Here is a 12,291-nt window from a genome sequence, read left to right on the forward strand (position 1 = left end):
GACCAAAAAAGAAAACTGAATAATTATTCATCTAAATCAGTGTCTGTGGCACTTAGCTTGATTAGGTACCTCTGTGAGCCAAACAATAATTTCAAGACAAGAATATCCTCTAAGCCTCTGTCTCCCTGGGCTGGTATTTCATGGGCAAGTCTGCAATTGTATTGTTTCTGGGGCTGTCACCTGGATACTTGCTTTCCTTTACTTTAAAGTGAAAGGATGATGGCTATCTTCCTCAACTCCACCAGAAATACTCTTCAGCTTGGGACTGAGAGACCATAGTCTAACAGTCCTCACTACCTGAGACCTGGGTGGTCTGATTCCTGCCTGAGGGATATGTATTCTAGGGAATGTTTTATCATGATCCCTGTAGCTGAAACAGCTATTCCTGACATCTTCCTGAAGGGACAGGCACAAAGCATCAACCTGAAACCTGGGGCACGTATGTAAAAGCAGAAGATCCCCTTCTGCCTGTTGGAAGTTAGTGAAGGTGATGATTGCAGTGTTTATGGGTGGAGAGTATCTATACAGCATATGTCTATGGTCTTATGTCTAAACTTCCACTCAGAGACTTTTCATGTCACTTACCTTCCCCATTCCCTTCTTCATCAGATGTCTTTCTGAGGTGTGGGCCTGGACCTTCAGGACAGAGTCTCTGATGTGCAGAACTGGGTGATGGCATTTTGCTACATTCTAGCCCAGGATTTCTTGATTATGTACCTCTCTGGAATGCTTATTGAAATCAAAAATTTCATTTCCCAGCCCCAGATTTGCATAATCAGAAATTTGGCCTTTGGGGTGGGAACCACCTTTAGCTTTATCTACCCTCACACAGGCAGAAACCTGAGGACAGTGTGAAGGTCTCACTGAGCTTTGACTCTGGACCATTTCCCTTTGCATTTTCATAGTATTTGAGGGACCTAAAAACCCAGATTTGATTTTAGTAGAAATCTCTATAAGATGTTGCTGCACATTAGCATATGTTGGATAAACATCTAGCAAAGCACAGCAAACACGCAGACCAAGTATAAGAATGTGTCTTCACTCCACCAACCTTGACTCCTTTGGGGCTAAAGCAGCAGTGTCTGGTGGAGCAGCAACAAGGCCAAGGTGCCCAGTATGGGCTGCCAGGCCTGTGGGTGGTGGTGAAGCAGGGACTGTCCCTGGTGGGTTTTATCTAGTGCTTATGATAGTGAGAGCAGGATTAGGAGGGAGCAGTGGTTCTTTCCAAAACTGAATGTCCCAACTAAAAGCCTCAGAAAGCCATAGCTTAAAAAGTTTTAAAAATTAAAGAAACAACAACAACAACAACTAAAAAACCAAATTCACCTCTCTAGCTGGCTTTATACTACTTCACCTGACTTTATGATCTTCTCATTTTTTCTATCTTATGACCACACCTGAACCTTGGTGTCTGCATGTAGGAAAGTGAGATGAAGAAGGAGAGAAATTGCAGCCAAATCATTTTCTGTCTTTACTCTGAACACTTATATCTCTGTGGGACTTCTCGATCTCTGTTTTATTCCGTTATAGAAACTTTCCCAAAGCAAGGGAGAGTTACAGGGTATAGAGTCAGTAAAATCTTCTATAATTTTATCCCCAAAGCAGTATCTGAGTTGATTTTCACAGTTATTTAACTTGATCCTTATACCCCAAATCCTGTATTATTTTCTGTCTGAAGACTAAAGAAAAATATCTCCTAGAGGAACACGTACCCATTAGCATTTTTTCAGATGACTGTACTATGCCAGTGGTGGTAAATAAATTATGTAATTATGTGTATGAGAACAAGCCCGGTAGACAGGGCTCTGTGAGCAGCCCAACACCAAAAGAAAAGTGGTCTGATTTTTCAGAGATAAGGCCTTGGTTGACCCCAGGACAGGCAACTCCAAGCTGTGTGCCCTCTTTGCCCCCTCCTCGGAGGAATGTGGGTGGAAGACAGGAAGCACTACATGAGAGCCTCCAGTGGAAACACAAATTCTGTGTTGTTTGCACATCCCGAAGTGGCAGCACTAGCAGTAGTGCATGAGGTCTTGCTCAATAGCCTGGGTGAGGCTAGTCGGCTTAGCTCAGTGGACGGTCCGAGAAAGAGGTTTGAGAGGGCTGCTATTCTACTATTACCCAGCTTTACTGAAGTGTTAGAATAAGCTTCCCACCTGGACATCAGCTTCTGATTAGATTACAATAGAACAACAGAAGTGAAAATACAGTTTCCTGAAACATTTTCTGAGCCACACTAGAGCCATACTTTAAAGTGGTAAGGGGAGTCTATCATCAAATTAGTTTGGGAAATATTGTTTGTTATATAGCCGTCCAGAAGAATCTGAAATATCCTTCAGTTAAAAAACCTGTTTAACTCAAATGTCCCTTGATGGATGAATGAATTTAAAAAAATGAGGTATATATAATATACGTATATCTATATCTATGTGTATATACATATACACACAGACATATATATGTATGTATGGGCACAATGGAATATTATTTAACTTTAATAAGCCAAGATATTAAGACACATGTTACATGATGGATAAACCCTGAAGATGTTATTCTAGGTAAAGTGAATCAGTCACAAAAGGGCAAATGTATAATTCCACTTATATGAAACATGTAGAGCAGTCAAATTCATAGAGACAGATAGTGAATGGAGGGTGCCAGAAGCTGGAGGGAAGGAGAATGGGGAGTTAGTGTTTAACTGGTATGGAGTTTCAGTGTGGGGAGACGAATATTCTGGAGATGGCTGGTGGTGATGGTTGTACACAGTGTGAATGTACTTAACGTTACTGAACTGTACACATAAAAATAACTATTAAAATATATTTAATTTAATTTAATATAAATTTAATATATTTAGTAAATTTAATTAAATATAAATATAAAATAGTAAATAGTAAATTTTATGTTATGTATATTTTTACTAAAATAAAAAATCATAATAAAGTTAAAAAAAACCTGTTTAATTTTGTGTAACTCTGCATGTCTACAATCAGTATGATCCCAAGATACTTATTTCATGTGAAATTATTAACACATCCCTGGAATTAATATTCTGTAGAACACCCTTGAAAACTTTGACATGGAAATCATAATTGATTGTAACAATAAATACCTTCTCTGTAGGAAATCCTGGAGGCAGGTTCAACCCTAGACAACTGTGTCATTAGCAGAAATATTTTCTCAGCCCACAGCCTCTTCTTTATGCACCTCTTCAATTGATTTTCTTTAGAAAAATTCCCCAGTGTTCTTTAGCATTACACTTATTTTTAATTCTGAAGTTAAAGGTTTTATACTTTGCTAAAAGAATTTGAGACACTTGGGAGGATGTGAAAATTTATTTATGGTTCCTAAAATCTACAGGGAGATGATTACTTACTCTGTTTTATCTGAGACCTTACTTTTTGGTGGGTCAAAGTCTCTGCACATCAATGGAAGCACAGGATTAGTGCCAAATGGTAAGATAACCTGGGTTCAGTGTTTTCATAGGTAAGAATATCTGGGTTGTGAAGAACTGGAGACAAGCTGGGGTTCTGCTCTTTCCTCTCATCTCCACAGATTTCTCAGAGGAGAATGGGTGTAAGAAATGAATCCACAGTGACTGAGTTTCTTCTTTCAGGATTAACTGACCAGCCAGAGCTTCAGCTGCCCCTCCTCTGCCTCTTCTTAGGGATTTATATACTTACAGTGATGGGAAACCTCGGCATGATCTCAGTAATCGGATTGAGTTCTCAATTCCACACCCCCATGTACTATTTCCTCAGTAGTTTGTCTTTTTCTTAGATTTCTGCTATTCTGTCATTACCCCCAAAATGCTGGCAGGGTTTTTGTGCAGAGATAAAGTTATATCCTATTCTGGATGCATGACCCAGCTGTTTTTCTTCTGTATTTTTCTCATTTCTGAATGCCGGCAGCAATGGCCTATGACAGCTATGTCGCCACCTGCAGCCCCCTTCTCTACAATGTCATCATGTCCCCCAGGGTCTGTTCTCTGCTGGTGGCTGCTGTCTTCCCATTAGGTTTTACTGATGCTGTGATTCATGGTGGTTCTATGTTAAGGTTGACTTTCTGTGAATCAGACATCATTAAACATTATTTCTGTGACATTGTTCCTCTCATTAAACTCTCCTGTTCCAGAACTTATATTGATGAGCTTTTGATTTTTGTCATTGGAGGATTTAACATGGTAGCCACCAGCTTGACAATCATCATTTCATATGCTTTTATCCTCTCCAGCACCCTCCACATCCACTCTAAAGAGGGCCGGTCCAAAGCCTTCAGCACCTGCAGCTCCCACTTGACAGCTGTTCTTATATTTCATGGGTCTCTCATGTCCATGTATCTCACACCTGCTTCCAGCAGTTCACTAACCCAGGAGAAAGCGTCCTCAGTATTTTACACCAGCGTGATTCCCATGTTGAATCCCACGATATATAGTTTGAGGAACAAGGAAGTGAAAAATGCACTGATGAAACTCTTAAGAAGAAAAGTATCTTCACAATTAATAAGCTTTTTTAAAAATTTATTGGGGTATAGTTGCTTTACAATGTTGTGTTAGTTTCTGCTGTACAACAAAGTGAATCAGCTATATATATATATATATATATATATATATCCCCTACCTCTTGGATCTCCCTCCTACCCCCCAATCCTACCCATATTAAGATTTATTTATGTATTCATAATCATATGTGTGTTTGTTTGCATTTATGCCGAGTCTTTAAAAATAATTTGAAGTGAGGTAAAATTATATATATGTATAATTCTGAATATATATATTATATACATTCAGATTACTAAATACATTCACACACAATAAGATTAATAAAATGTAAAACAACAAGTATAAAAGTGAGAAATAGCAAATATTTTCAACTTAAAGTTCAGTATCATTCTGGGGTTTTAATATCAATTTTTAACCTTTATTTTCCTGAATCTAAGCAAAAAGAAAACAAAATCCTGAAATACTGTATAGTCATGTGAGAAATAAAAACACACTATATATTTTGATATGACAAAGTCTTTCCTCTTATTTATCTCACTCAAAAGAGACTTCTTTAATGGAAATCTGTATAGGAAACATTGAACAGTATGGTAGAAATCATTACAACAACTTTATAATAAATGTGGAAGAATTTTAATTTTAATAATTGGCTTATTAAAGGCCAATGTTTGATTTAACATTAAGTGCAATTTAATGAAGAAGATACAGCAAAAGGCTAAGCTAATACAGTCCCAGTATTTGACCTCAGGTGATCAAAGGATAAGACTTAGAATATCTACGTTAGGAGATTATACTTTTACAGACTTATCTAAACACCTTGTTTTTTCCTGTGTGACCAGTACATATGCAGTATTTTACAACTTTATGTTTATTTCTTTGGAGTTGGTTTTTCACTCTAGGTTGTAAACTAGGTGCCTTTAATTTCTTCCTTATAAAATGTTTTGAATTAAACATAATGAAAAAGTTTATAGTTTTCAATAATAAACTCTTACACTATAAACCAAGATAATGCACTGTATGGGGAAGGCAATGTATAGAATTTCTAATCTTTTAAATTTGTTAAGGTGTGTTTTATGGTCCAGAATGTAGTCTATCTTGAAGAATGTTCCATGTGAACCTCAGAAGAATGTATATTTTTCTGTTTGGGGATGAAGTAATCTATAGATGTCAATTATATCCAGTTGATTAATGGTGCTATGGAGTCCAACTATATACTTTTTCCCCACCTGCTGGATTTCTTCATTTCTGATAGAGGGCTGTTGAATTCTTCAACTATAATAGTGGATTCATCTGTTTCTCCTTGCAGTTCTATCGGTTTCTGCCTCACATATTTTCACACTCTGCTGTTGTCAGTAGGCACATACACAATAGAAATTGTTATGTCTTCTTTCAGATTGACCCCTTTATCATTATATAAAGCTCCTCTTTATCTTGTCACTGTTGGTTGCAATATCCTGTATATTGGATCAAATTGTTAATTGTATTATTCAAATGTTATTCTTTTTTAAAATTTATTTATTTATTTATTTATTTATTTATTTAGGCCGTGTTGGGTCTTTGTTGCTGCACGCGGGCTTTCTCTAGTTGCAGTGAGCGGGGGCTACTCTTCGTTGTGGTGTGCGGGCTTCTCATTGTGGTGGCTTCTCTTGTTGCGGAGCACGGGGTCTAGACGCCCAGGCTTCAGTAGTTGTGGCATGTGGGCTCAGTAGTTGTTGCCCGCAGGCTCAGTAGCTGTGGCTCACAGGCTCTAGAGTGCAGGCTCATTAGTTGTGGCATACGGGCTTAGATGCTCCATGGCATGTGGGATCGTCCTGGACCGGGCTCAAACCTGTGTCTCCTGCATTGGCAGGCGGATTCTTAACCACTGCACCACCACGGAAGCCCAATATATTTATTTTTGCTCTAGGTGACAGGCTTCAGTAGTTGCAGCACACAGGCTCAATAGTTGTGGCTCGTGGGCTCTAGAGCACAGGCGCAATAATTGTGGTGCACGGGCTTAGTTGCTCCTCGGCACGTGGGATCTTCCCGGACCAGGGATCGAACCTGACTCCCCTGAATTGGCAGGTGGATTCTTAACCACTGTGCAACCAGGGAAGTCCCAAATCTTATTTACTCTTACTAATTGTTTTGCCTGCTTTCTATTTCTTAAGAGATCATTTATCTCTTAAGTATAATTAAACCTCCCATTACAAATATGAATTTGTCTCTTTCTCCTACTAGTACTGTCAGGATTTGCTTTATAGATTCTGAAGTCATAGTTTTGGTAGGTACAGATTTAGAATTGTTGTATTTTAGACTATCCCAGTTTAGCTCTGGCAACTTCTTGTCATAAAGTCTACTTTGATATTAATATAGCTACACTTACTTTTTTTCCTTAGAGTTTGCATTATGTATCTTTTTCAATTCTTTCACATTCAACATGCCTGTGCCCTTATATTTAAGGTCTCTTGTAGCAGTGTATAGTTGGGATTTGTATCTAGTCTGAAAATTTTAATTAGAAAATTCAACATATTTACATGTAATATCAATACATATTGGCGTATCTATGTCCTTAACTCCATTTCACATTATTATTATCCTGAGTTTTTATTATAAATATATTTAAAACTTTATGAAATCATTATTATTATTTTCTAAGTCTAAATTAATTCACATTGCCCACATATTTAAATTCTATGTTGTTCTTAATTTCTTTCTATCAATACATATCTAAATTTCTTCTATGTTAATAACAATCTTTACTATTTTTTTTTTTCATGTAGACGTGCTGACAATAAACACTTTCAGGTTATTTTTTACTTGAAAATACCTCTATTTCATCTTTTTTTGATGGATTTTTTTTTTTCTGGACTTAGATTCTAGGTTGGCAGTTGATTTTTCCTCTTCCCCCAAGCATTAGCCTATTAGTCAATTTGGTTATGTTATGCCACATTAGCTAACAACCTCCCACATTTTAATGGCTAACAAAAAATGAGAAGATTTATTTCTCAACCACATTGTATGTTAATGGCTCCTATCTGCTTCTCTGCCCCACACATGTTCTCATTCTGGATTCAGACTAAAGCAGCAGCCCCTACCAGGGACGTGCCATTTTTGTGACAGAAGGAATAGAACAATATCTCAAACTTTAGCTCAAGCATTGAGCACTTCAGGTCCACTCATATGCCATTTTCTAAAGCATGTCACATGGCCAGTGTGACAATGGGAGGTATAAGTGTAGATACGTAATCATCTTATAAAGAAAAGGGGTACATAATAAATGAGAACAATAACGCAATCTACCAAAGTTGATTTGTGTTTCACTGTGTTTGCAGTTCTCTTTTCTTTGCCTTTATTTTTCAATCACTGTTTCTGCTTCTATTTTACATGTGTCTCCAGGAATCAAAATATAACTGGATTTTTTAAAACTAATCCAACAGTTTTGGACTTTTAATAGGTAAAAATGTCAAAGTTTCTAGACTTTCAGAGGGAAACTGATGAGTCCCAGAAACTAAGTTTGTGATGTTGAGCTAAATGGAGCAGACTAGAGCCACAATACAAAAAAATAAAACAAAAACGTGCAGGAGTCCACTGTCCGAGAGTAATGCCACCTGTACTCTCTATTCCATGTCTGGCCACTTTGGAGGGTCTTTACACCCTATCTTTTGGAGATTACATTTGATCAATCTAGAAAATGTCTGTGTTCACTTAGTGGCACCTAACATCACTCCAACTCACAGCCTAAGGATTTTCAGGCTAACTTAAGGATTAGGTATAAACTAAGAAAATAAATGAAGACAAAGTCACCTTTTACAGGTCATGGCAAGAAATGAAGAATTTTTCTACATTTTAACAGAGAAAGAAGGGAAAGATTATCATTTCCAGAGCATTAAGTCTGACATAATTTGGTCAGTTATTTGGGAAAATCAAAAGTTTTCCTTTTTTTGGCAGGGGTGGGGGCCATGCGATTGAACCTGGGCCATGGCAGTGAGAGCCTGGAATCCTAACCATTAGGCCACCAGGAAACTCCCTCAAAAGTTTTCTATGTTTCAGTTTCTCTAAAAGTCTAAAGCAGACCACCAAGTTTTTATTAATTGAATAAAGCAAAACACATGGTGTAATTCCCCTAGAGTCCTAAACATGTCTATTTGGCATCTCCAACTAAATTTGTAATTGTGATTGTTTTTCAGGGTTAAAACTCTTTGATTACAATAATAGTAGTTAACCTCTTTACCTCATATTCCCAAGAGTCATTCTCAATTAAATCCTTAAGAGCAAGCAAGAGCTTCAAGTATCGCATTTTACTCATGGCCTATTTTCATAGCAAAAAGGACACATCACATCCTAGATACACAAAGAAGAAGTAGAAGTTCAAAGTTCCATTTATCTTATAAAGGATTTGGAGTTTCAGATTAAACACATGAAAACAACTGGTAAGCTGATTCCAAGTCAGTGTAATGGATTTTGTGACAGAGCTGAACAAAGATATAATAGGCCATCCACAGTAAATCTCTCAGGCTAGAAAAATATTTGGGAAGAATGTTTATATTTAGCCCTTGATGAGCTACATGATCCTAAATATCCCTTCCAATGCTAAGATTTTTCTGAATCTAAAATATTCCAGTTACTCAATTATTCAAAGTAGTAAGAACAACATTTCCAAATGTGGAACATAGCAGTGAGAGTAACATTTTTGCATTGACTAAACTAGAGAACTGAGTCCTAGTTCAGTTTTATGTGACTTAGTTACTCATTTAGACCATAACCAGAGCCTCTCTGACCTTTTTTCCCTCTCTGCAAAAGTGGGAATAAGAGTCCATATTGTGACTATCGCTAAAGAATGCAAGTCTTTGGAGTCAGATAGACCTGGAATTTAATCTGGCTTTGCCACACACTAGTTATGTGACTTTAGGTAAATTATTTAAGTTCCATAAATTTCTAATTTTTCACAAGCAAAATGTAGATCACAATACCTACTCCCTACTTCAAAAGGTTATCGAACTTATATGTATGAAATAGCAGAGCCTTGAAACGGATTAAAACAGCTACTGACACAACTGCAAGGAAAATATGATAAATTCAAAATCATTTATAGGGATGCTTTAATATTCATCTATCAGAAACTAATAGATCAAAACAAAAGGTGGTATGGAAACAAACAGTACAAACCTAAAAATCAGCAAGGAAATTTTGCATCTAAGAAATAGGTGATACACTTTCTTTTCTAATGCCATCCAGATTTTTAAAGCACTTAACAAAGTGCCTGGCCGATAATGACCAAGAACTCAATGTACGTTAAGTACATAGTATCACAGCTATTAATTGAAACCTAAACATAGAAACCAAAGCCTTTTGAGAAGATGAGAAGAGTGACTTCATCTGTACAGGCTTGAGGCCAGTATTGGGACCAACCGGTGTAAGTTACTGGGAAAAAAGGTTTTACCTCAAGTTAATAAAGAATTTCTAAAGGTTGGAGATGATCTAATATGAAATAAGATACATGAATAAGCAGTCTGTTTTCCACAACTGAAAGATTCTAAGTATAGATAGCTTGACTTTTTTGGACAGGAAAATGTGGTAGATTTGGAAAGATGGCCCCTGGATTGTGAAATTTTCCAAGAAATCCAAGTCAGAGCAAGAAAATTGCTCATCACGCAGCATTTAGAAGGAATCAAACATACAATTCTGAAAAATTAACGTTCTTTTTATATTTAAGTATGCAGAATACATGCTGAGAATTGTGGGGTCAGTTTTGAATTGCCCACAAGGTATAGGAATATTTTCCATTTTATTACATGGTAAAAGCATATGCTGGAAACAGTGTGGCTTGCAAGGTCAAATAGCCTTAGGATCTTTACACTATCAAAGATTTTACTGTGGACAGAAGTCAAGCAGGTGCAGTACAGATCTGTGTTATCACATCTCTACTGCGTATTAATATTTTCACATTTTTATTACTCATGGAGATGGAGTTGACAATATTTTTTCCTCCATATTTTATCCTTACAGGTGCCACCTTCACTTCCATCCACCCTTATCCCAGTCTTATTTATTTTGTTTTTTTTTTTAGCAAAATATTTATTGAACGGCTACTTTGTGCCAAGTACTGTGTTAGTTGTTTGCTGATAAGAACTTACCTCGTTTCAACCCTCACTATCATCCTGAGTGGAAGATATTTATGGCATTTCCATTTATAAGTGAGAAAACTGAAGTCACATCTAGAACAGAAATAGAACTCGTACTACAGGCCTCCAACTGCAAACACACTCACCACTATATCGTGTTGCTCGGCTTATCCATAAAACTAAAGTGAGAAATTATTTGGCTTTTTAAACATTCGTCCACAATTTCAGATACTTAAGGTAATATCTTGTGAGAGGGGTTCAGAGTAATTTATATATATATGAATTGATCCCTGGAAATAAAAGGAAATGGAAACCTCATATGCTACAATTCAGTAAGGATACTGAAACCTGGAATTTAAAAGAGATATTAAGAGAGAAAATATTTAATTATTTTCCAGTTTCACTCAGTTACCTGCTCCATCTACAGTCCAATCAGCAGGGAACAAGTTTGATTAGCAAAAGGAGTAGTGACATATCAATATGAACCATTAAAATAACTTTGAAAGAGGTATACCTTCATAACTACGAAGAAAATCATATAATTAAGCTATATATGCCTTTAATGAATTGTCCAGTAAACAATGTCTTGTTCAGCTTGTTACACATACACATAAATGTTTTAGAAGTTTTAAAATTATAAAGTAAGTCATTTCTTTGCTTTTAAATCATTGCCAGCTGGAGGTTAGGATGTTTAAAACAAGCAAAACAAACAAAAAAAACTGTGTTCAGAGAATAAAGGGGAGATGAACATTTAATCTCATTTAATGATATAGGCATGTATTGACAATGGAACAAGAAGAAAGCAAGTGGAGTATTTTCCCAAGAAGAAAATGGCACAAGAAATGATATACAATAAATAGTTGAGGGCTTCCCTGGTGGCGCAGTGGTTGAGAATCTGCCTGCCAATGCAGGGACACGGGTTCGAGCCCTGGTCTGGGAAGATCCCACATGCCGTGGAGCAACTAGGCCCGTGAGCCACAATTACTGAGCCTGCGCGTCTGGAGCCTGTGCTCCGCAACAAGAGAGGCCGCGATAGTGAGAGGCCCGCGCACCGCGATGAAGAGTGGCCCCCGCTTGCCGCAACTGGAGAAAGCCCTCGCACAGAAACGAAAACCCAACACAGCCATAAATAAATAAATAAATAAATAAATAAAATTTAAAAAAATAATAATAATAAATAAATAAATAGTTGAGAGGTTTGGTGGATATCAGGAAGCACTTGCATATAAGCCAGAATCCAAAAAATGGTTCCAACTAAAACAAACAGTTGAAGTCAGACAGAAAGGAACAGTGAATCTGAATGTTGGATAATCAATAAACTGAATGGCCTGGTATTGCAGTTTTCTACATTTAATTAGATAATGTTGAATGCAATTAATAAACTACGCATTTCTAATTACCCATCCTTGTATAGATTGTGCTCCAAAATTTTTTCACAAAATAGTAAACCAGCTTTTTTCTCTAAATAATTTATGTGACACATGATGGGCTAAAGGGGTGATGGGCTAATGGCTTAAAGTTCCAAGAGAAGACATTTCCTTCTAATTCTAATAAAGGGAAATCTTCCATTTCTGTATGTGGTATAATGTGAAAATTTTAAAGATTGCCCTGAATAATTTTTATAGAACCACAAACTCTCAGAAATTTAAAGGCCACTTAGTCCAATATTCCAGTATGGTTGTTAAACCA

At 36.8% G+C, this 12,291-nt stretch overlaps 1 protein-coding gene across 1 annotated transcript; it reads left to right on the forward strand.

The window, feature by feature from the left end:
- The first annotated feature begins 3,540 nt into the window (after nt 1-3,540).
- LOC118899013 (olfactory receptor 8D4-like) lies at nt 3,541-8,702 on the forward strand. Its single transcript, XM_036859899.1, is given in 4 exon segments — nt 3,541-3,768; nt 3,771-3,900; nt 3,903-4,502; nt 8,668-8,702. Coding segments are annotated over 4 exon segments (966 nt in total). The 5' UTR covers nt 3,541-3,567.
- Nucleotides 8,703-12,291: the final 3,589 nt, after the last annotated feature.

The sequence above is a fragment of the Balaenoptera musculus genome, chromosome 8 (assembly GCF_009873245.2).
Source record: "Balaenoptera musculus isolate JJ_BM4_2016_0621 chromosome 8, mBalMus1.pri.v3, whole genome shotgun sequence".
In the NCBI taxonomy this organism is placed as follows: Eukaryota; Metazoa; Chordata; class Mammalia; order Artiodactyla; family Balaenopteridae; genus Balaenoptera; species Balaenoptera musculus.